The 25892-nt window shown below is 40.6% G+C and overlaps 1 protein-coding gene across 1 annotated transcript; it reads right to left on the bottom strand.

Moving 5' to 3' along the window:
• Positions 1 to 9821: 9821 nt before the first annotated feature.
• Positions 9822 to 24993, bottom strand: LOC135702461 (prisilkin-39-like). Its single transcript, XM_065223494.1, has 3 exons — positions 24846 to 24993; positions 10283 to 10559; positions 9822 to 10224 (listed from the first exon to the last, which is right to left on the bottom strand). Exons 1-3 carry the CDS (start codon positions 24855 to 24857, stop codon positions 9971 to 9973), a joined length of 543 nt encoding a protein of 180 aa, XP_065079566.1. The 5' UTR covers positions 24858 to 24993; the 3' UTR covers positions 9822 to 9970.
• Between the last annotated feature and the right edge of the window lie 899 nt (positions 24994 to 25892).

Here is a 25892-nt window from a genome sequence, read left to right as displayed (position 1 = left end):
GTTTTATCTTCTCCTAAAAATAGGTAGGATTGATGTAGAATGTGATGGTTGATTGTTGGAGTATTTCGGAGCTACACTGTTGTTCATATTTTGTGTGTGTCTTGCCTCGTTGATTTTGTTCTTCTGATTTGTTTCAGTATATGCAGGTGTGACGTGCGCTACCCTGTGCGTTTGATTTGTTTTGTTTGGATGGAGTGGAGAAGGGATGTAGAGTTCAGTAATATTATGCGTTAAGCAGAGGTACGTCTCTGTATGGTTGGACTAAAATACATCCCTGTATACGTCTGATAGTATTGGAGAAAAATAGGAACGAGAGGATGATCACAAGCGGTATCGAGAGAGTTGCGATACGAATATCACTGGAGGTGGACGGCAGTAGCTGGTTGACGCAGAACGAACCAAGAGGCATCGGGCGATTCTACACGAGGGTATCAATTTGACGCAAGGGCGTAGCCAGATTTCGAGCTAGGGAGGGGCGAAAAAAAAATTTACTTTGGAAAATTTTACCGAATGTCATTTCACCGAACGCCATTTCACCGAAAGCCTTTGTGTTGCTAAGTTTAGACGTTTGATGATGACGATTTGACGTTTTGATGCCTTAATCCATATTGTCGATTTGGGGCCATTTTTTATTTGGTTTGGTAATTTTAAAGTAAATTCACTATTTTCAATCTAATTCGGCGATTTTTCCAGCAGAATAGTAGCGTTTATATATGATCTGGATGTTAGTATTTTTCATAGCAATGTAATCGTCTTGCTAAGTTTTCTGATAATTTTTTAAGCCAATTTTCCCGTTGTTTTTATTATTCACTGATTTGATTTTTGCCGTATTTTTTGTCCATACTATTTCCTGGCTATTTTAGGCTCTTTCGACGATTTCAGCAATTTTGAGCATTTATGCAGTATATTTATTTTAAGCTCTTTAAACCGATCTTGGAGTCATTTTGAACTACAATTTATATAATAAAGGTTGGTGGCTCTCTATTTTAAAATAATTTCTCAATGTAAGTTAAAATCAATTGAAGTTTGAGAACCGCTGCTTTAGCATGATTTATTTATGCTATATGATCACAACTAAAACAAAAACCCTTTGTATATAGCAAGGACCTAGAGATGTCGACCCTGCACGTACACGAAATTTCCATGATCACTAGTGCCACCTAGCAAGATAATTTTGAACTAAATTGTCATCAGTTCAAAAGGCCTTGACCTCCTGAACAACATTACAGAAAATAGCAGCTTTGTAACTCGCAAGGATCACGAGATATCGACCCAGCATTGACACAAAATTCACAAGAACACTTGTGCCACCTAGCGAGAGGATTCCAAAATAAATTGTCAACAAAAGGCCTTGACCTTCTGAAAAACATTGCAGAAAACATCTACTTTGTATCTAGCAGCAGACGGAAGCAAGTTGCTATAAAAAAATAATTTTCTGAATTTTGAAATCATTAGATGCAATAATGATATTTTGTACTTGTTAGACACAAGAAGAGGTTGAAAGGCAAGTGTTTGGCACATGCAACCTGTTAAGATAGTCACAATCAGCAATTTTTCGACTCGCGAGCGCTCACTCTGAGTGAACGCTCGCGAATCATAAAATCGCTGATTGTAACACTCTGGAAACAAAATTGACAGGTTTTATGAGTCAAACACTTGCCTTTCAACCTCTTCTTGTATCTAACAAGTACAAAATCGAGGGGGACGACTCTATCTACGATACAGGAAATATTGTGTTTTGCTGTGGCTAGCTACGCGTACGCTGAGCAGATAGAAAGAAGATTTATCACGATTTTGAAGATTTCCTGCAAAAAGATGATGCGTGATGCAGATAGATGCGAGAAATGAAAGAAGATTTTTCAAAGATTTATCCGCTAGTGTGAGATTTTTTTGAGCATCTAGAATTGAGATTTACATGTGTCGCCTCCCTCGTACAAAATATCACTTTAACGTCTAATGATTTCAAAATTCAGCAAATCATTTTTTTATAACCAGTGAGTGGAAGCAACCCTGTCTAGTACGGATCTCGAGGATTGGACTTGCCATGTATGCGAAGTTTAAAAGAACACTAGTACCACCTTGTGAGAGAATTCTGAACTAATTTGTAAACAATTCAAAAAGCCATAGCCTCCTGAACAACAATGCAGAAAACATAAACTTTGTGTATAGCAAAGATCTCGTGATGTCAACCCAGCATTTAAACAAAATTCATAAGAACACTAGCGCTGCCTAGTGAGAGAATTTCAAACTAAACTGTCAAAAATTAAAAAGGTCTTAGGCTCATGAACAACGATGCAGAAAACAGCAACTTTGTATCTAGAGGCATAAAATCTCTGATCACGCCTTCCTCGGAAAGGAAGTAAAGTCGTTGGTCCCCGGTCAATGAGTTCATACAAATCGGAGAAGCACGAGTTTTTCCGATTCGTCATTTGGCGCGAAACTGCTCAATTCAGACTGATCAGTGATCCGGGATATCAGGAAATCAAAAAAAAAAAAAGTTGGAAGCCTCAGATCTCCAGGAGAAGTCCGGAAAAGCGCGTGAATTAAATGGCAAATCGGAAAAAATAAACTGCATCCTCTCTCAAGAACGAAATTATATTCTGGACCTTGAAGAAATGCCAAGGCCCTTGGACTGGTCTAGATTTGTAGGATACAATCACAATGAAGAACTATTGAAATAATTTTGGCTAAAAATTCCTAATGAATTTTGCGCAGATTCAAGAATAAATTCTACTGATTATCACACGGAATAATCTTGGAGTGCCCCAGGGAAGTGTATTAGGGGCTGGCTTATTTATGCGCCGTTGGGGCCGTACGGAAAACAAGATCGACGGAAAACAAATCAAGGAGAAAAAGAAAAGATGCCGTTTTACACATGAATGAAGGTTTGCGTTCTCTAACTAGGTGGTTGAAGTATAAGCAATTGCAACTGAATGTAAATAAAACTTAGTAAATAAAATAAATTAAAGAATTAGTTGGGACGAATTTATTATGCGAGTATTGATCACGTTTGAGTAATTAAGTGGCTTGGCGTCATTGAAAATGACAATAGTTTCAACCTTGCAATTTCTGGTGTTATTTTTTTGTTCAAATTTCGTTCCATTAAAATCAAACTTCAAGGCATCCAAAAACGATTCGAACAAAATTCTTCAAACCTAACGAAGCTTAAACCATCGAGCAAAGTTTTTCCTCTTGCACCTAACACTCCGTATCGACCGATACAGTCCCAATGACAGCTCAACTAATCGACCCAATGCTCGCCAAACAACACGGCCTGTCACTTCGCCTAGGAAAGTCACTGATCCCAGCAGCAACCCAATCGCAAGGGCTACCCAAGCCGGAACGAGATCATTGAAGCGAAGCCATCCCGGATGATCACCAGTCATTAAAACCCCATGCCACGGATTAAAGCGTCTCCACATCAGTTCGTTCCATTTACTTAAAAGTCCTGCCTCGAAGAAAACCTTTTGCGTGTAGTAGAACACCTCTCGTAGCGGAGTTCTGTAATCAACCATGAACCATGTGACAGCCAAAGTTCGCCGTTGTTCAAGTATTGTGTACTTTGGTCGTTGCAACTCGTAGTCGTAATGCCTCGGTAGACGTATAACACCTTTAGCCTGTTGAAGACTCGAACCGATATAAGCGTGAACTCCGTCCAGGTTCAAGATATCTTCGTGGCTGTTGACCAATCGCCGTGCTAGCTGGCTGTCGTTCATCAGTTCAGTGTTTAGATTCAAGTTAGCTTTGATCTTGATTCCAGATTCAACCAGCTCCTGAATAGTTGTAACATCCGCAATGGATGGTTTTTCAGTCAAAATCGAAATGATCTTAGTCCCGTAAGCATTGGCCATCACGAAGAAGAACACCATCAACGGGAGATAGACCAGCTTCTGCCGGCCATTGGCTTTGTGTAAAGTGAAACGTTCACATCCACAGATCAAAAGTAAGATAGGATCATCTTTAAACAGCGTCGGAAACACAAATCCCAACACCTCGATCAGACCGAGAATAATCATAAGAATGCACCACGTTTCCCAGGTGAATGGTTTCGTAAATATTTCTGCCATGTTCAGAAGTCTTCCCTTGGGTACAATTATCACCAGAGAATCGGGCATTACGTAAGAGATCCATCGATAGCAGTCCGGAGGAATTTGAATGAATCCAACATGACTGATCGTGATGTCTGGCTTAGATTTAAAGACGATAAACATCAAGCATTGAATGACTTCTGTGGTGCATGGAACTTCTAAAGGCATCGCAGTGGCATTGATGTAACGAGCTGTTTCTCCCATCCAATTGCTCCCCACGGTTGGGGCGTGGTTTAAAAATGCAACCCGAAAAGAATGTCCCTGCATATTGCGAGTAGCATCCTGAAATAGATCCGCCGGATGAGGAAACTGACCCAAAACGGCATTCACCCGCCCTCAGAGGTCAGCTCTAACAACCCGCGTTGGTTGGTTCGCGTCGATGTAGACTACGTAGTTGAATCTCAATATTGTGAGGAGTGTGATCATCCTTTGCACGTTTTTCTCATTGATCATACTGAGCAACACCATCACTCGAGTATTGGAATCGAACATGTTGAGATTGTTCAACGTGAGCTCTAAAATGTGTCTTCGCAATAGCTGCGATGTTACATAGATGACCAAAATCGATGGTTTGTAGGGCAAGTCTTCGTGGCGTGGCTTTAACGCACTTCTTACATATCGGGCTACGTTGGCTAAAGCCGCTGATAGTACTAATTCTGCAAATTCGTCGTCCGGTTGAGCGGTATTTCGGACGTTCATGAAGATACATTTGAAAATGCCAGCTTGGGTTTGTTCCAGATGCTGGATCACCGTTAGAGTGTAGTTCAAATGCTTCGAGAGACATTCAACAGAGTTCAATTTCAGAACCAGTGCTATAACCAAAAATCCAACCGATTGCATTGTCGCTATGATACTAAATCATACAACATGAGGCTTGGGTAGGTGCAGAATTTAATTCCATTTAATGTTGATTGCATTGTCTGCAGCAAATTATGCAATTTGTGGCATAAACCGCAGCGAGGCTAGGAGATAAGGGAAACTGTGATTTGTGTTGATAATATTGTGTTATGATTTTTTCCAAGGTCCTCGCGACTCGTCACAGAAGTTCTGGGTACTTGTGATAGAAACGTTGGGACTTTCACTAAGGAATTCTTCAAAAGGCTATGGAATCTTAATTCCTATAATTTTCTAAAAATCGTGCGCAGGATTTCCCCAAAACCTGGTCGCGAGTTCGAGCCTCATACCCGGACTAGTCACGAATGATCTAAAATGTGTTAAAGTGACTAACACAACCACAAAAGGTATTTAGGGAGTCCAAAACCCTGCTAACGGTTCTTTTATTACTGTAGAATAATGCTCAGGTTTTCTCTTGGTTTTCATTCCTTACTATTCAGGATTCTAATAGAATCGTGTTCAGAACTCGTTCAGCATCCTACTCAGAATCTCTCCATAATACTATTCAGGTTTTTCCAGAATCATGCTCAAAATTCAATGCCAATCCTTGTCCGATTTCTTCCATAATCCAGCATATGATTTCAACAGAAATTTATCTAATGCAATCTCGCTGTTTAATACTTCTGATGATATTAAAATAAAAACTCAGTCATGTGTCATGAAAAAGGATTTTAATTAATTTTATCAACGCAAAAGTATTCGCTGTGTTTTTTTAACAAGTGGGTGTAGTGATCATTCCCGAAAGGAGTATTGTTTGTTTCATTGGAAACAAAATGCACCGAAAACATTGCAAAAATCGTTGCCATAGGAGTTTGAAACCGGTTGATACGAGGTAAGAATTAGAATCATGATGAAAATTAAGACACGGTATTTTAAAAATGTGTTCCGTTTCAGGCTAGCGAAGAACTCCAAAAACGGAACAGTGCACTATGGCCGAAAACGCGAAATTCCACGACAAAAATCGATATCTCGAAAACTATGCACTCTAGTGGTTTGATGTCTTCGGAAGAGTTTGTCTACAAGATAAGATCTTCCTTTTAGCATATGTGGTTACTAGAGTGGTCCTCTTTTTTCAAAATAAAAAATCATAACTTTTTATTTATATGTTTTAGGAGAATACTTGCTTCCACAAAGTCAAAGATAATTTAATGTCAAGCAACTTTGCCAAGGACACCAAAATTCTATCTCTTCAATACATAATTCTAGGAACGTTTTTCTAAATTCAGATAGGGTGGTTCTGAAAAAAACAGTTTTTTTGCTCTAACTTTTTTCTTTCTGTTTTATATTGAGAGCCATCTTCAAAGAACTTCAAGATCATGAGAAGACGCCTCTTTTGAGAAGAGGTGGGAATTGATAGTTGTTATTTTACGAAAGTTATTCCTGTTTTATTGTAAAAAAAGTCAATTTTTCCTGGACACTTTCCTCCAAAAGGAGCAATTATGAGCTAAACTTCTACGCATATTCTGAAAGAACATGGTTCTGCCTACACAACCTATAGAATATTATCTGTACCCTTTTGTACCCTTGATGAGAAAAACATGATTGGAACTAGAGATAACATTGGTTAAAAAAAAAAGCCAAAAGCAACCCTACCGGGCTAAATAATTACAAAAAAAAACACTTTTAAATACTTAAATTCACAAAAAGAAGCTATACTATATTATCTATAATCTCTTATTCTCTAATAAAGAATAAAAATCCAGAGTAAAGTTACAGTAATGCATACATTTAAATGTGTGCACCCTAGTCACCACCTACACCAAAAGAAAGATCTTATCTGGTAGATAAACTCTTCTCAAGACATCAAACCCCTAGAGTGCATATTTTTCGAGATATCGATTTTTGTCGTGGAATTTTGCGTTTTCGACCATAGTGCAGTGGTAGGATCTTGGCCTGTGCGATAAGCAGCATCTCTCTCGGACTGACCAGCAGTGAACTGCGCCTGTGGCCAAAGATTTTTTAACGAGATTTATAAACTCGAATTAATTATAATGATTGTGATCATATTCAATAAAGAGTATGAAGTGTTTTAATTATTTCCACTTTTTTATATAATTTAATTGGTATACTCTCAGGTAGCCCAATGAAGCAAAACACAAATCAATAAAATGGGTACTTTTTACTCATCTACAGAACCAACAAGAAGGGTAAATTTTTTTAAGTATTCATCGAATACTCATTAATGAGTAAAGTCTGTTTTACTCATTTCATGAGTTAAGCCACTTTTCTTCAAAATGGGTCTTTTTTTACTCTTTAATGGGTACTTTTATGTTAGCGTGCGTTCGATGTGCAGAGTACACCCAACAATCAATACGAAACTAACGATTTTAAATTGGCTCACCACTTTAGTAGCCTATTGGTCCCAAGCAAACGATTAACGTACCCTATTCTAGTTGAAATTCTATTACTACACTATGTTTGTTTTGATTCGCTATGAAAGTTTGACAGATAACATCAGGGGTGTGTGGATTCATGCAGAACATGCAGGGGTGAGTGAAATAGCTTGGGACTGCTTGGGACCGTTGTTCTGGTACTGAGTGAGCCAAAAATAATAATGATTTTCTTCGGGACCCAGTGGTCTTAGAGTTACCTCTATGGTACACCTGAGTTCGAAAGGTAACACGCGCGCGAGATGGGAAATGACAGGTGGGCAGGAACTCACAGTCTCCCAGTGTTGGTGAGTTCTTTGCCGTTAATGTTGACGAAAAGTTCACTATTTTGCTATACATAAATTCAAAACAAAAATTTGTATCAGCGGATTTGGACAGTTTTTGACCTGTTTCATACGACCGGAAGGTGTATGCTGGTCACAAATGCCGTGCCAAATTGATTTTCTACGCAATTAATCAATCTTTGATGTGAATTTCGCTAATCAACACGAGGAGCATTTCTTATAGCAAAACTTGCCATAACAAAATGGGCGGTTCATTTTAGTAAACAAACTAACACTTCTTCCGACTGTGTCACCTCTCTTACTCGCCTAGACACGCGCGTTCAATGAACGTGCACTGAAGAAATTAAAACTCAAGCTCAACGCCGTCTATGTTTCGAGAAAACTGGTTAATAGACGTCTTAAATTTCATATTGCTTTCTCTTTTACTATCGTTAACGCCCAAAATCTGAACGTCTTTGGGGGAAGTACTCTGCTCGTAGCCGCCCCGCCGGGGTTAATCGGGCCAGCTATATGCGTGCCAATAAGCCGCTACTTACAAGCATTTCCTCTATCACCGTACTATGGTTACCGCGCCAGTGTTCGCGTCGCACCTCTTCACTTTGCTATTGCCGGACTGGCAACATTGCCCAGGCTACGCCACCCACCTGTGTTTATGATTCAGCTGGTAGTCTTTTGTTATCATATGACTCGAGGAGGCGTGAAGTACGAACTTGTGAGGACCAGGGCTAGGTATTCCGCTCCTTCCAGGTTGTCAACTCACTATTTTGTAGCCTATGAGGAATGACCCATATGTTATGTGCTTTAAGTCTGATATTTGACGTCCAACTATGTAAATCGCTTACTTCACGAATGAATAAATACAAACATGATTAGTTAAAAGTCACGAATAAGCTTATAAAAGTCTTCTTTCTACACCAAAAGTTTCCAAAAGAAGATTACAAAAGAAGCTTTTTAAGAAGATTCTTCAACGGCGCCGGTGGTGTAGTGGTAAGCGTGATTACCTCTCACCCCAGCAGGCCTGGGTTCAATCCCAGTCGGCGCCGCCGGGATGTTCTGAGGCATAACATCTCTGATCACGCCTTCCTTCGGATGGGAAGTAAAGCCGTTGGTCCCCGGTTCATGAGTTGATGGGTCGATAGGTAGGGTCCAGGTGTGGGAGCTGCCTTCCTGGCACGTCGGTAGCTCTGGTGCTCAGCACGGAAAACAAGATCGACGGAAAAAACAAACCAAAGGAAAAAAAAAAGAAGAAGATTCTAATGGAAGCTTATTTTGGAAGCTAATTCTAGACGAGCAAGACAGTTAATCTGAGTGTCTACGCATTAAAGGAAAAAGTATTTTTCCAACGATTAGGGAGCATTTTTTATCGTTTGATTGGTACATTTCCATAGCTGCCGCAAACGCAATCAATCGCGGGTACAATATCTAATTTGCTTGATTAACAAACGGATACCTAATTCGATAGAAAGTCCTGATTTGTTCCTTTTTCAAGTGCGCTTTCTCATAGGCGATTGGATTATTTTTGCACAGATAAGTTGATCCGCACACTATTTAAAAGGGATGAATTGGGAGGGATAAAGTAATTCGATAATGGATTAAGGATTGGATCAGGGTTTGGTTCGCTTGGGACAATGAGAGCGTTGCGAGACTGTCAGCAGGGAAGAGGAATCGGTAATCGAAAAAAGAACCACACTTTTTTTCATTTCCTTACCTTACCTTACAGCATCAGGATAAATTGAATTGGTGCTCGATAATAAAGGCATAAAAAGCGTTAGTTAATTAAATCATCTTGATGGCAAACTCACTTCTGAGCACTTCCAGCGGCTAACGCAGGAGATTTTCAACCTGGGTGACTGTTTGCGTTTGTCTTCACCCATGTCTCCGATCAAATTTCTATTGACTGCTTGACCGCTACTAGCTCCTGAATATGCGACTGCTGGATTCCAATCCTACTCTTGCTTGCAAATTTTGTTTCTGTCTCTCCGTAGTGTTTGATAGACGTGAGTCTAGTGCAGCTCTCAAATTTCTGTTGATATCGTCTTCTGATCTCGGCATTCAAGATCCAGTTGTGAGACCACCAACTGAATTGTTGCCCGACGAAGTCCAACTCTCATTGATGGCTCTCTGAATCATCTAATGAAACACACACAATTCATCACACTATCGTCTAGGTCATCACAATTGCATTCTTTATTGGCTAATGGTCATAAATAATTTAACACAATTAGAGAGAAACCTATCTACACAGAACACCACGTATGAGGTTTGAGGCAATTCAATATACATCTGGTCCGAGCGTCCAACGCGTCCCGCCACTTCAGTACACGTATCCACCGTGATAGCCGGCGATTCCGGAGTATCCTAGGGCTGGCGAAACGGCTCCCACAGTCGATCCATAGTGCGGGTACGAGTGGACTACCTTGCTGTAGGTCGTGGTAGCTGGTTGGATAATCTTTCCATATCCGGTAGCACTGGCGGCCACCGGGACGCCAGCATAACCGAGCCCACTGTACCCAGTAGAATATCCCGGGTAGAAGCCAGTGTACTTGCCATAATCGTAGGCGGGGTATGCTGAACGGAAAGGAAAATTATTGAGATCCTTTTGGGTAAATAATGCAGGTGGCCTTACCAGCGCTGGCAACGGGAAGTGACGTGTAGCCGGACTTGATGTACGTGGTACTGGCAACGGGGGCTACGTATCCGGCAGCCGGATGATGATATCCGGCGGCTGCACCAGTATAACCGAGATGGCTGCTATCGTACCCGAATCCGGACAGACCGTACCCGAGTCCGATACCTCGCTTTTCGGGCCTTTTGCTGGCGCTATCCGCAGCCAGGGATGCGGCAGCCGAATCCTCCGGAGCGGCACTGACTGCGGCGCAGAGGGTGGAGAATGCGATGATTGCCTGAAAAAAAGAAAAAATTATCCTAATTTAGCAATCGAAATAGTGCGAGACTTTTAAAATCAGCAACAACAAAATACAATCAATCTACTACACGGCAAATGAGAATGACCCAAATTCGAGATTAGTTATTGAAATTTGACGTAAATGTTACTCAGTCTAGGATTAGTATCAATAGACTGTGTGAATCCAATCTTTACTTTTCTCATATTCGGGAATTTGTTCTTGGACAAACCTGGAAAAACAGGAGGCAAATTTACTCATCGCTGAGCTCCTGCACTTTAATGTGATTTATGAGTAAGCTAAACTCAAATTTCGGTCGTTCTCATTCGCCGTGTAGCTTTCGTTTGATGTCGCTCTTCGGCAACAGCAAACTCTTTTGATACAATTTATTCCCGATAAAAATTAACGGGTTCCGATCGGTCGAATAGCATACCGAGGATTTGCCATTTTACCCCTTTGGCACTGTTAAAAATTCCTTCCTTCATTCCTCATCCACATGCAACGCAAGTGAAGATATTTTCACCAGTGCAACGGACTTGGGTCAACAGAGCTCCAATTTCGAAGCAGCGAAAGTTTGTTCAATGGCCAATAGCAGCTGAACGATGACGATGATGATGATGATGGGAATAAAGGCGGCGTATCTAAATTGCTATTGGTCCTCCGGGAAGGGGATCAGACTGAATTTTAGAAACATTGAGTTGGCAGAACGCAGAGTGGAGTCCAAAAGGATGGGAAATGCTGTTTGATTTTGAGAGTGCAATTATCCCGCAGATTAGTGATTTAGATTGCTGCAATCAACTGGGGCAAATGTTTCAATTTATAACCGGGTTTACGACCACTTTAGATGCGTTAGAATGAGATATGGATTTACGGTGTTTGAGATCTACTCAATTATGCAAAAACTAAGAGGGTAGCAATTCGAAATGAATCGTGTTCGGGCTTAGGTCTAATTTCCGCCTCTTTTTCGAACGGGTTTGAATGATAAAAATAAATGGCTCTATCAAAGACGTCTTCTAAATAAAAATACCTTTGTGGAATTGATAAAGAGTCAATAATTGTTGAGATATTGTGAACAATCTAAAACTGCTTTTTGATTCAAACTCCGTCATACGAGTTTCAATTCCGTCCAAACACATTGAAATGTCATTGGATTTACTTCGGCATCACGGCCAGCGAGATCGACTCAATGTGTGAGTAACTTCTACTCAATTGTCAACAATAAATAAAAACAACTGAGTGATTTTCAAAGACATTATGTAAACGAAATGTAATCAGAGGTGAGTATAGTAAACTCATGATTCGAGCTCTTTTCCCGCTGTTAAGCTCAAATCAGTGGATAAAACTAACACGCCCACCACCAGTTTTCTTCACTTACTCATAAATAAGTAAATTAGATTTACTCACAAACAAAGTGACTCATCTTTTTGTTGAAGGATAGCAATTCCGCTATTCGACCTAACTATAGGATCCCCTTTTTGAGAAGAACAACAGTCATTTTTCAGTTCAGTGTAATATGCATAATCAAACATGAGTAGATTAAAAACGTATCTTTTCAACTCCGTAATTGGCGATGACGGCGACTCTGTAGCTCTTTACTCCTATGAGAAAATCCATAAGCAAACGTCAGACTGTGCGTGACACATGGCAAACTTTGTACTATCCTTTCACTCCATCGAAAATTCTCATAAGAAACTGTCTATATTTGCTGGAAGAGCAAATTCTTCGACGGTGCAGTCAACGCAAATTAGTTTTACTCTTAATCCGGATAATCACGGGAAGACATGCTTCCCATTAGGTTATGGGCCCAGAATAACGCGAGTAATGTAATAAATATAGACAGTTTCTTATGGGAATTTTCGGTGGAGTGAAAGGATAGTACAAAGTACGCCATGTTTCACGCACAGTCTGACGTTTGCTTATGGATTTTCTCATAGGAGTAAAGAGCTACAGAGTCGCCTTCAACGCCAATTAGTGAAATTGTGAGAAATGGATGATGAAAAGGATGTGCATCGTGTGCAGCTGTTTGACGAGATCATTTTTCCCACGTGGAAGTATCGAATGGAGGTACTTCTGGAGGAACATGAGCTACTGGATTTCATCACTGTGGAGGTTCGCGAGCGGAATGAATTGGTCGTCAGGGCAGAAGACACAGCACGAGAAAAGGAACGGAAGGAGAAGGAGATGGAAAAGATGAAGAAAAGGGAACGCAAATCTCGATGAACATTTCAAATGGTCCTATCTGCTTTGATCGATTCTCTTCATCGACTTTCTCTTTCGTTAATAACTCAGCTGCAAAACCTTTCCCTGTTGTATTTGACGTTTTGGACGCTAGATAAGAACCTCCTTTATCAAACTATGTGGTAGAATTAGCGCGAAATCTGTTTGCATAGCAGTGGTTATGAAAAGAGAAAGTCGATGAAGAGAATCGATCAAATCAGATAGGACCATTTGAAATGTTCATCGAGAAATGTAAATCCCTCATCGTCTCCCGGATAAGTGACAGCCAGATCGAGTATGGACAGGGGCATGACACGCCGAACGCCATCTAGAATGCACTTTCTCGTGTGTTCGAACGTAAAAGCGTTGCGAAAAGGATGCACCTAAGTCGTCAGTTGAAGGAGCTCAACTACGAAGGCATTGCAGCAACATTTTTTCAAAATTCGAATCGCTCGTCCGGCTCCTGCGCGGAATCGGAGCGGTGATGGAAGATGTCGATGTTGTCTGTGGATTGCTCTTGAGCCTGGGTGACGAGTATGCAACTGTGGTTACGACAATGGAGTCGCTTCCAGCCGAAACACTTACGCTTGAGTTTACGAAATGCCGCCTGCTGGACCAGGAAATCAAACAAAAACCAATGTGCATTGCATTTGACGAGTATGCGGCTGAGGAACAGTTTGAGAAGTGGATTTCTCGCATTCGCTGCGATAACGTCAAATTTTGTCGCATGAAGGGGATCCAGGTGGAGTACACCGTACCCTACACACCAGAACAAACCGGGGTCAGCGAGCGCATGAACCGGGCATTGGTAGAAAAGATTAGCTCGATGCTTGCATACTCTAGAATAAGCAAAGAATTTTGGAATGAAGCGATTGAAACCGCTGCGGAGACCGGCGAGTACAGTGGAGGAACACAAAACCCCGTGTGAAATTTGGAATGGAACCAAGCCGGATACCTACGTGTATTTGGGTGTGTTGCATACTGCCATATTTCCATGGAACACCGGAAGAAGCTCAGTGGTAAGTCATGGAAGGGCATATTCGTTTGGTACGCCAAAATGGGTAATCTTCGATGAGAACGTCGGCGACAGGGTCAGCGGAGCAGGTGTTGCGAAACTAGAGAAGCAATCCGAAAGTGGTGTCTTCCCGATTATGTGCGTTATGACTCAAAGGATTCGTTGAGCGAAGATGTTAGCGGTGATGCTATCGTCGATAACGGTCGCCAAAGAAGTGATACAGAGGAAGATTCAGCAGTTTTCTGAAGAAGAGTTCGACGGAATCACCAGTTGTGAAGAAATTGAGGAAGATCAAGAAGCGAATGATGAACAACAGGAATCTACCGGGCGAAGTCGTCGTATTCGGAACCTCCCTGTATGGCAGAAGGATTTTGATATGGACTTTGCGGGATTCGCCTTGAGTGCCATAGAATTCGTAGAGGATCTTCTCTTTGACTCGCAATGGGACGTGGACTCTAACGAAGCTGCCTGCTGGAAGAAAGCTAATTTCCTACAAATGGATTTTTAAAGTGAAGCTTGGTGCAAACGGCAAACCGGACCGTTATAAGACAAGACTAGTGGCACGTGGGTTCACTCAGCGGTATGGGTATGATTATACCGAAACATACGCGCCAGTGGCCAGGTTGAACACTTTGCGAGCAGTTTAAACAGTGGTGAACCAGCAACGATTGTTAGTCCACCAGATGGATGTCCGGACCGCCTTCCTAAATGGCCAATTGGAGGAGGATGTTTACATGGCCCAACCGGAAGGGTTTCAGCAATGGACAGGACCTGGTGTGTCGCTTCAATCGATCTATTCACGGCCTGAAGCAAGTATCGTGGGCCTGGAACGACCGGTTCAATCGGTTTGTGATCAGTATTGGAACGCAGTGACAACGATCCATGTCTCTATATTCGGAGTTCTGCACAGGAGAAAGTATTCATCGTTCTCTACACAGAAAAAAAAATCTGAATTTTAACCATCGCGTAAAATCTCCCATTGTTTAATTTTGAGCTAAATTTGGCATAAGCAGCGAAATCGTTTACAAGATTGCATACAATATTGCTAAATCTAGCGTTAATTTTATGTGCGCTATATCTTGCAGAAATTTACATGAATTTTTCAAACGGTGTATGTGGACGATATACTCGTTGTCAGCCACAGTCTGAAGGTAATTCAGACCGTGAAGATGCTTTCGTCGAAGGAGTTTGAGATTGTAGATCTTGGCGCTGTGAGTAGCTTCATGGGAATACACATAGAGCGCGATGTGGACGGAAGGATTACGGGGATCGACCAACACGTATATCTGAAAGGTTTACTGAAGAGGTTTGGCATGGACGAGTGCCAGCCAATTGAATACCACCTGAAACTGTGGATGAGAGAAGCAATCCAACGTACTGAAAAGCTATACCGGGAGTTGATAGGCTGTCTGAAGTACGTTACACTTGCCAGCAGACCCGATTTGTCTGCGTCTGTAAACTACATGAGCCAATACCAAAGCTGCCCAACGGAGAATTTTGCGGTATGTGAAGGGAACCATGAACCTGGTGAAGGAATTTCGTGGTGACGATCAAGAGGCTGCCCAGGCTGCATTCTGCGACGCTGATTGGGCTAACGACGTAAATGATCGACGATCTGTGACTGGGTATTTGTTCAAGATTTTCTGAAGCACGAGCGTTTGGTTAATACGGAAGCAGCCAACCGTATCGCTCTCTTCAACGGAGGCGGAGTTTGTTGTCCACGTTCGTTAAACTGCGAGGGAAGCTTGGTCTGAAGGAATCTCGAAATTGAGCAGGGATGTCGAAGGATAGCATTTCCGCTATTTAACCTAACTGTCGGATGAGAAGAACAAATGTCATTTTTCAGTTCAGTGTAATAAAGAGGAATTTACGTTCTCTCGGCAACCTAAGCAGCGACCATCTTTCTATAGCCTTTTTCGTTAAGGAACGCACACATATGCAGTATTGGTTTGTTTACTGCTAGCTGCTCTAACAATTTCAGTCGAAAGAATTGTCAAAAACTGTTTTTAAACGCTTTTACAAAGCTCCAATATTCTCTAGTGAGAGCGACTATTGTGGGCAACATCTTTTTATTCGGCAACCTTTCTATTTGAGCTGCGTGTTAAACAGCTGCGCTTTCATCGGCAACTCGAAATCAGCAGCATTTTATAGTGCGTGTGTTTCATTTCAAGAAAACCCAATCCAATTGAAGCTGAAAGCCTAAGGAATCGTTAGAATGCATTCAGCGATTTATTTTCATAAGAAAATCCAGTGAAATTGGCGTTTCAATTTGGATTGCCGAAAATAGTCTGTCATGCCGAAGCCGTCATTTCCCCTACATAATCAAACAAGAGTAGATTAAAAACCTATATTTTCAACTCCGTAGTTAGTTTTACTTTCATTCCGGATAATCACGGCATCTTTGAATCGATCTGGCTGGCTGTGTACGGATGTAGGAAGAACCAGAGACGATTTAAGAGACGCGCGGAGAGAATAACAGTAAATCTGGATGCACGGTCATCTAAGTTATTTTGTCTGCCAGGTTTGGCAGCCACAATTTCGAGTGATTTTTAATTTGAGCTGCTTTTGCAATGCATTTGCTCGTCTATTTGGCTTAACTGGTAGCTCGCACATGCTAACGCTACCATCCCTACCTGCTAGTGGTGTTAGAATGAGCGGGTGAGCTACCAGTTACGCCGACCGACGATCAAATGCATTGTTTACAAAAGCAGATACGTCCATTTAAAAAAGTAATCGAGAAGTCCCTTTTTTGAAGTCTTTAATCCAAATTCACTTGTGATTAAGAACTTGACAGTCAATCAGTGGCTTTGTAATTTTTGCTTTTTGGCATTGACGTAAATATAAACAATTAATCTCAAAAGATTTTACTTGTGTTTTATTTGTATTCCAAAAGTCAAATAGTATCCAATTGCACTTTTCATACGGAACCATAATGAAATTGTTATGGTTATGTTGCCTAACGACGTGTTTCGGGTAGCACTCAAACCATTTGTAGAATAGTTCAATAATTTGGGTTATCATTCGTTTATGGTATTTTTATTGGGGAAACTTAATTTTAATAATTTAAAAATTAAATTTAAACCGCCATCTCAATACTTCTCACGCTTTTTCTCGTGAAGCGCTCGTGTTTTTTACATTGCTCGATTGAAACCGCGTTTGACAGTTCGATTGGAACTTTTGGCTTCAGTCTTCGCGCGTCTCTTATTCGCCTTGACACCAGTCCTGAAGTGACGTTTCTTCACACACATTTTGACAGTTCCTTATGGGGTTTTGCGTTGGAGTGAGAGAATAAGAAAAAGTCCGCCATGTTTCACACATAGACTGACAGTTACATATGAGATTTCTCCATACGAGTAAAGAGTTACAGAGCTCTCGACAACGCCAATTAAACATCGTCTCTGGGAAGAACAAATAGATACGCTAGATAGCGTTGCCAAATATACTGATTTATCGGTATTTATGCCTGTTAAAAAATTATTCATGAAAAACGTCTTATGTTTGATACTCTTTTGACTAATGTTTCCATTTCCTTTTGGCTACCCAGGAATCGGTAGATCCTCGAAATCGAAATCCAGTGGTGGACCTACCAAAATGTTATTTTTTTTTAACTTCCTGAAGTTTATTCAATCTTCCCTTGAAATTTTGTTCCACCTTACCCCGTAAGTTATTTTCCGATTCCTATGGGAAAGTTATTTCGACTTCCCTTGGAAGTTTCTTCTGGCTTCGCTCGAACGGTTCTTCCGTCTTCTACCGACAGTTTTTATTTTCAGCTTCCCCGGAACTTCAGGGATGCTTAAAGTGTTTTATTGTGGTTCCATTTTCCATTCAGGAAAACTGTTGGAACTTTTAAAAAGTTCTAAATCTTCAGATTAGTCCAGACTTTTGTGAAAGTTTAAAGATCTGTCAGGGTCAGTTTCAATGGATTAAAGAAATGTTTCATTAAATTCTGTTAAAATTCGAGAACCTGGGAATTTCAGGAAAGTCCAGAGAACTCCAATGAAGCTAAGAAAACATCAGAAATATTTTGGAAACTTCACAAGTGAAAAGCACTTCAAGAAAATTTTATGGTTTTCAGGATGGTCTGAGAACATTAGAACAGATCAATTAATTTAAAAGAAATTGCTGAAACTTTAAAGAAGTTCTGAGAAACTCGGGGAATTTCCGAAAACTTGAGCAAAGTACCGAGAGGTTCATGTTAATTTAGGAAACGTTAGAGAAGTAACATGAAGATTAGAAAATTGTGAGGTCATATTAGGGAAAGTTTTGAGAACTTTTAAAATTAAAAAAATCGGTAAGATCAGAGAACTTCAATGCTGATGATCCATTAATTTCAAGAATATTATGAGGAATGTTCAGGAAACTTCAGGGGCATGGTTGGGTCTTCAGGAATGTTTTATAAAAATCAGGAAGATTACTCGGGATTATTATAACATGTAAGGAACTTCAGGGAATGTTGGGCTGACATCCCGAAGAAATCTTTTTTGCCCGAAATGTTTCCCCAACTTCTCTTTGAACTTTCGACTGATTCGTAAGACCTCTGACTTCCAACTTTCTTCAGAAGCTTCTTCGAATCTACCTTAGGAAGTTTCTTCCAGTGTCTCCAGGAAGTTTTTTCTGTTTTCTTCAGGAAATTCAATTAAACTTCTTTCGGGAAATTTCTTCTAACTTCTCCTGGAAAGCAAATGTTTGCAATCCTGGCATCGTTGGTCAACTCCGGCAATCACGACGCACAGATATTCGAAGGGCATTCATCACAAACATTAAGAAGAGTATGAAGCTCGTTGTCAAGTCCCGTCCCGCACACTTGGATTTTTTTTTTGCCGAGATGAGCACCACCGAGCAGCCCGGCATGTTATTTTGCTGGATCTCAGTGAAAAACCTGCCGAGATTCAGGCAAGTTTTTCATTTCGATCCAGCAAGTGTGCGGGTTGAAATCATTGAAATATTTAATGTGTCTGCTCCATTGGACGAAAATGAGCGCTTGTGTCAAAGTAGTTCTTTACCCTACCAGCTTGCAATTACTCAACCTGGTCTGATGCTGCTGATTGGACATTTTATAAACCAAAGTAAACACCTGAATATCTAATTATTCAAATTCAGCATCACTCTGCGTCTTATAATACGATCAAATAACATTCACCATTCAGCTTGATTCTGGATTCTGGAGCTCAATGCAGCCCAGGTGTATGACCAACAAAAATAAAATTCACCGGTGACAACTCCGAGAGAACCAGCCAGTCAGGAAACAGTCCAACTGGTCATCCCATTTGTCACTGGCACAGAATTTTGACACGTGCACCCGTCTACACCCCATCTATCGCTTCCTGACTCATTCATCCGACGGCCGACACTCACCATCCGATGTGACCGACCGCAGTGAAGGATGATAAATTAAACAGACCACATCGGCTTTCTGTTCAAATTGACATTCCATTTTGACTGTAGTAGCAGGTCTGAACGCAACAAAGAGACACACTTTTCCAGCTGCTCAGAATGTACCTATCTACCTCTATATAGGAGATTCGTCGACATCCAATGATGGGAAATGAATTTTTCAACATCTGCCCAAATGGCTTCGAGTAAAGGCCGACGACGGACGGAAGGGAAGAAGTACACCATCCAATTCTAATCAAAACACACCGATTCACATCAATATATTCTATTCGGTTTTGGGGGTGTCCATCTTCTGCCACCGGAGGAAGAAATTTCGATGAGATGTGTCCCATATTTGCTTTGCTCTTCAGTGCTGGGTTGTGGATGAACAACAATTGGGCAGCTTCTTGGAACTGTTTTTCGGTTGGCTTTCCGGGAAAAAGAGCTTCATGCGGTCACACTCTGTTTGAAGGATGTAAATTCGAATGATGTTGGTCGAATAGTTGATGTGCAAATATTTGATTGATGGCTTGCTGGAACGAATGTCACAGATGTTTGATATTGTGGTATGGAGCGGTTCCAGATGGACCATGTTCAATTATTTCAAGGGCAGCCATTCAAACACTAAATTAAAGCTTTTTACACAATGCAATGCTATCTTTGGCTCTGAACTACCCAAAACACACAGCCGAGAAGATTTAAAGCTTCGGTTGCTTTTACTGCACTAACAGTTCTAAATCTGTGATTGTGATTGGATATCATGCAACAACCTTAGAGTGAATTTTTTTTTCGCATTACGAATGTATGACGGAAATGATTGGAAACACACACAAAATTCTGCTTAAAATATGACTTTCGAACAAAGATACAGCCATTGAAAAAAAGAGGATGAGCACCACTGTTCTAAAGTGAAATAAGGTGCTACTTTATGCCAGTGGTCCAAGTTGCAAATAGGGTGGTGCTACAAATTAAGACAAATATAACTTTTTCATTTCTGATTATACCAAATTGAAGATTATGTAATTTAAAGAAACATTTTTCTGATTAAATGCGAATCCAATCCAAATCCAAAACAAATTCAATCCAAATACAATCCAAGGCCAATTCATATCCAATGCAAATCCAATCTGAATCCACTCTGAATCCAATCCATATCCAACTCGTTAAAAATCTATTTGGCTTAAATATGGCATGAACATGACTTGAATATTTTCGTGAATTTGGCATGAATCTGTCTGAAGTTTGGCATGAATATCATTTGAACTTGGTATGCATTTTGCTTGTCCATTGCATGAATTTGTCACGAGGCTTTAATTGGTGTTGAATTTTGTTTGAATTGTTTATCAATTTGACATGAATTTGGCTTGAATTTAATTAGAACTGAACTCGCGTTACACACAAAACCATTCTGAATTTTTACTATTGCTTAAAATCTCCTCTCGTTTTATTTTGAGCTGAACTTCGCAGAAACAACGAAATTATTTTCATGCTTGCATACAACATTGCTGTGATATTTCGCTAAAAATTACATGAAATATCGTTTAGATTAACACCAAATCCAACGTTGATAACGTGTGCACTATGTACAACAGAAATTTACTTGAATTTTTCATACGGTGTTGGCTTGAATTTGAATGAAATTGGATTAAATTAGGCTTGAATGTGCATTTAATTTGGCTTGAATTTGCCTTGAGTCTGAATGTAATTTAGCTTTAAATTAACTGGAATATATTTGTAATAGAACTGGAACTCTGCAAGAATGTGCATTGAATTTGAATTTGAGTTAACTTTAATTAAAATTGGCTTTAACTTGAACTTACATTTGATTCCTAATTGAAAATCACAACCGAGTTCAATCCAAATCCAATCAAAATCAATTAATAATCCTTATGACATAATTTTGTCTTAATAGGCTATACATAAACTACGAAGACCGTTTTTTAGAGGTTTTAGACCACGTCGACAATAGTCATATTTTTTTTTTAATTTGTATCGACCGTAGACACACGTAAACCCCCCCCCATCCTTCCCCCCTTAAGTCTACGTGGTTTATGAACAGCCCCTAAGGGCTTAGTATATCTTTATTTTGCTATCATTTAGCTTGAATTTGGCATGAATTAGGCTTGCGTTTAGCTTGAATGTTGATTTAATGCCTAGAATTTGGCATAAATCTGGATTGAAATTTGATTGAATTTGGCTTGAATTTGGCTGGAGTTCGGCTTGAATGTGTTTTGAATTTGCATTGATTGAAGCAGCGTCGGACAAGCAAAGGCACGATATTACCATAGAGGTAACTCTAAGACCAGAAGTTTCCGAAGAAACGTGCTCAAGTTTTTGACTCAGCTCTGGTACCAACAATCAATACGAAACTATCGATTTGAAATTGGCTCACTTCTTGAGCAGCCTATTGGCCCCAAGTACTTCTATGGCGTACCCCATTCTAGTCTAAATTCTAGTAGTACACTATATTTGTTTTGATTCGCTATGAAATTTTGACAGATGAAATGAGGGGTTCGTGGATTTTCCTATGTTTCGAGGGGTGAATCGATTAGCTTGGGACCGAAGAGAGTACCAGAGCTGAGCCAAAAAGTTGAGCACGTTTCTTCGGGACCTTCTAGTCTTGAAGTTGCCTCTATGGTATTACCATAGAGGTAACTCTAACACCAGAGCTCAACTTTTTGGCTCAGCTCTGGTATTATCTTCGGTCCCAAGCTAATCTATGCACCCCTCGAAACATAGGAAAATCCACGAACCCCTCATTTTATCTGTCAAACTTTCATAGCGAATCAAAACAAACATAGTGTAGTAATAGAATTTCAACTAGAATAGGGTACGTTAATCGTTTGCTTGGGACCAATAGGCTACTAAAGTGGTGAGCCAATTTAAAATCGTTAGTTTCGTATTGATTGTTGGTTCTATCTCTTTCACTCTACTCAAAACTGAAAAGCATAAAAAAAATGACAAAATGATATGCACTCTTTGCACACTGTCAAAGAATCATTGTACACAAAATCAACTTTGTTCAAATCAAAACAAAAAAAACTAACCCATCTGGTGGATGATGGCACAAGCTTCCAAGAAAATTCTATTACAGTGAACCACATTATTTAAATGGATTTCTTCGTCAGTTAGTCGTCTGTCACTTCGTTTGTGGTATAACATTGCATTGACCATTTTATCAAAGATCCATCATCTTGAATCCTCCATTTTGAAAATCATCCACCATCTTGAATTAATTATTCAGAAGATCAGCCACCCTCTTGGAATTGAATGTTTGATTGCGATTGCAATACCATTTCTTTCAAAAAGATCGAACACTTTATCAACGAATTACCATCTTGAATCATTAATTTGGAAAATAGTCTGCCATCCTGGAAATCGACCATTTTATAAAAGACCCACCATTTTTATTCACCATCTTGAATCCACAAGTTTTAAAACCAAGCGCGAGAAGAGTAGAAGGAGCCTCCCTTAGCTCAGCCGGTAAAGGCACAGCTACAAAGCAAGACCATGCTGGAGGTGGGTAGGTTCGATTCCCGGTCCGGTCTAGGAATTTTTCGGGTTGGAAAATTTCTCGACTTCCCTGGGCATATAGAGTATGATTGTTCTTGCCACACAATTATACTAATGCAGAAATGGTACCAGGCTTCGAAAGCTCTCAATTAATAACTGTGGAAGTGCATCTAGAACACTAAGTTGAGAGCAAGCAATAAGCTAATATGCGAAATGCAATAAGCTTGAAATGCGAAGAAGAAGAAGAAGCGAGAACAGTAGTTGTTTTTGCTAACATGGAGGATGTGTGTGTGTGACCCATTATAGGGCTTTACTCCTCAAAGTGACCATATTGATAAGGTCGACACCGCTTTAAAAATGAATGATGTTTGAAGAAAATTTGGGATTTGGGGCCAGCTAGTCAACCAGTCACAGTCAGTTCTGCCTGTTAATTAAATGGAAGTGGCCCATAATTGTGGGTGGCCCATAATACTGGGGTGACTGTATTTTTTTTTCTGAAAAGACAATCCAGTTTCCTATAACTTTGTCTCAGGCATCACATTGATTAGATGAGCCGTTTTCTCGTGCTACGATTTATTGAAAAATATCGAATACGCATTTTTTTTAAATAAGGCGAGAGTGAATATGGTCGAATTCGAACACAAACTTGGTTCATTGCCCTGGTGAACAATTAGGCGTTAGGTTTCATGGAATTCGGAGCGGAAAAAATAAAATCGATTCGTCAGTTGGCGTGGAACTGTTCAAGAGGAAACATGCCACTCAAAGCCAGCGAAAGTACATCGCATTAGCTAAGATTAAATTCAAAAAATAAACACCACCCAAGAAAAGTGACAGGCTTCACACCCCAAAGTCCTGGAAAAGTGTCACTCAGACTTTCCAACCGACAGCGATGACGACGAACGTCAACTGGTTGAAACTTTTTCCGCAGCTCGAAAAGCTCACGAACGCACAGTCGATGGGTTTCTGCACGATTTGCATTCTCGGAAAGCATCCTCAATTTTACCATTCCAGGAGTGTGCTGAAATGTAACCACCCGCGCAACAAATCATCATCTGCATCAGTGTCGACCGTCGTCAGCGTCTGCAGTGCTCTGCAGTTAGGGGCTAACTTTTTCACAGCTCGTTATTGACTTGCAAAACTAATTTTACTTGAAATTTAACTCACGGAAGCCACCTTCTCGGGAGTGCACAAGAAAAAGAAAAATAGCGCAGGAGGGATCCCTTTTTTTCACTCCTTTCTTCTGCCAAGTGCTCGGTTATTATTCAACAAGCTTGTGACAATACGGTAAGACTGTTGGTGTAAAAACAGTTTCCCGCGAATTCCCACTGCAGCTCTCCTGGTGCTGCAACACCAGAAGCAGTGGGATGGAATTTTCACTTTTTCTTCTCTAATTCACACTTTTCACGCTGCATAGTGGCTTGGGACTGGGAGAGGGTTGCGAGAAAAGCAACAACACAAAAAAAAATCGAGATGCAGAATGGAAGAAGGTGAAACAGTCAGGCACTATGACCAGAAAACACGGCTCCGTAAAAGTTTTCTCCCACTTGAGAACTTAAGTCCAGTAGCACTTACGCTATTGAGCAGGATTTTTTGTGTGGTCTGCCAGCACTGAGCGTTTGGGTGACCAGGGTCATGTTTTAACGCGCGCGATGAAAATTATGACAATTGAATGCAGAAAACAAGGATTCCAATAATTGCAAATTCCAAATGTCTTCAAAACGAAACTAAAAACTAATCATTTCGATTATCGTCTACAAAAAATCATACTGATTTTTAATATTGTCTCATTGATTATGAACTTTGAATCCCATCCATTCAGCTTCACTTGGTTCACATTTTCGACCACTCTATCGCATCAATTTCCCCCATCTTCTTGCACTGACTCCCCCACGTACGCTGAGACTCAGTCTTCAGCCAGAGAAAAACAGAAAAAGTTGCTCCGAAAGATAAGAGGTCCCCCCCCCCCCCTACTTCGACGACATACACCCTCGGGAAAAAAGGTGATTGTGCATTGACAAACTTCAGTCCAACAACTGCAGCAATGCACCACTTTTTCCATGTTTCACTGATCCAACCGGGAGAAACATGGTGTCCTGCAATCTGCTCCGTTCCGATTCGTTCCATTCCAGAGACACACACAAAAAAGAAACGGGATGAATTTCACTCACCAGCACTTTCATTGTCGAGTAGAATTAATTAACTTGCTGCACTTGACTGACCGACCGACCGGCTGACTTGTTAGGAAAAAACTTCGCAAAGAACTTTTAATCACCGAACTCTCCGTGGAACGCTTTGAAGCTTCTGTAGATAGCAGCAGTAGACTTGGCGTTGAACTAAACTATTGTTCCATGGGTGACGGTTGTCTTATATCTAGCTCTTGCCGTAGCACTGCGGGCTACTAGCAGAGAGTGGGGTTCATTCATTCAGAACCAGCGGAGTTCGGGCTTGGTCGAGAACGTCGAGATCAACGCGGCCCGATCGGTTGCATAAGAATTTTCACACCCACCACCCACCTCACGCCACGTGCAACACTGAAAGCGATCCGTTATCTTGGGTTTGCGTGCATCGCGTCGTCACCGTCGTCGGCTGCAGCGACCTGAAGTTCATCTCGTGCTCGGTAAACAATCAGTTTTACTATGCGGTGCTTTGGTGAGATAAACACGGTGAGATTTGGAGCTCTGACGCTTTTTGCCGGTTAGGTGCGATGCACGCTAAGCATATTGGAGTTGTCTAACGTGGGTGAATTGCTGCGGTGAGATGATTCACTGGCTAAAGTGTTCAATGATAGCGTGGTTTGAAAATGCAATCAAACTTGGTTCATTTTTCGCAGAGTACTAATAATCAAACATGTCTATTTTTTGTATGCGACCATGGTTGCAGGAACTTTTTAGATTAAGACAATATGCGCTTTTGGTGATACTAGCTAAATAAGTACGAAACTCAAGGGAGTATCTATCCAACATTTCACAATTTGTTAAACTGAATAAGCCTGTTGATTATATGATATAATTCAACTTTCAATGTTTGTTACGTAACAATTAAAATTCGAGAAGCTTTTTGGTTACCCTGGAATTGGGACGCTTAAATCGGCATTTCGGCAGGAGATCGGAAATATTTCCAAATCAAAAGCCTGCTTGATTGATTCTTCATCTTCTTCGCATTTCAAGCTTATTGATTATCGCATATTAGCTTATTAGTTGAGAGCTTTCGATGCT

This window comes from Ochlerotatus camptorhynchus, unplaced genomic scaffold, assembly GCF_037179485.1.
Source record: "Ochlerotatus camptorhynchus isolate MF236.1 unplaced genomic scaffold, CSIRO-AGI_Acam_v1.1 ptg000193l, whole genome shotgun sequence".
NCBI lineage: Eukaryota > Metazoa > Arthropoda > Insecta > Diptera > Culicidae > Ochlerotatus > Ochlerotatus camptorhynchus.
The sequence above is the reverse complement of the archived record's forward strand: the minus strand, read 5'-3'. Positions and strand labels throughout refer to the sequence as shown.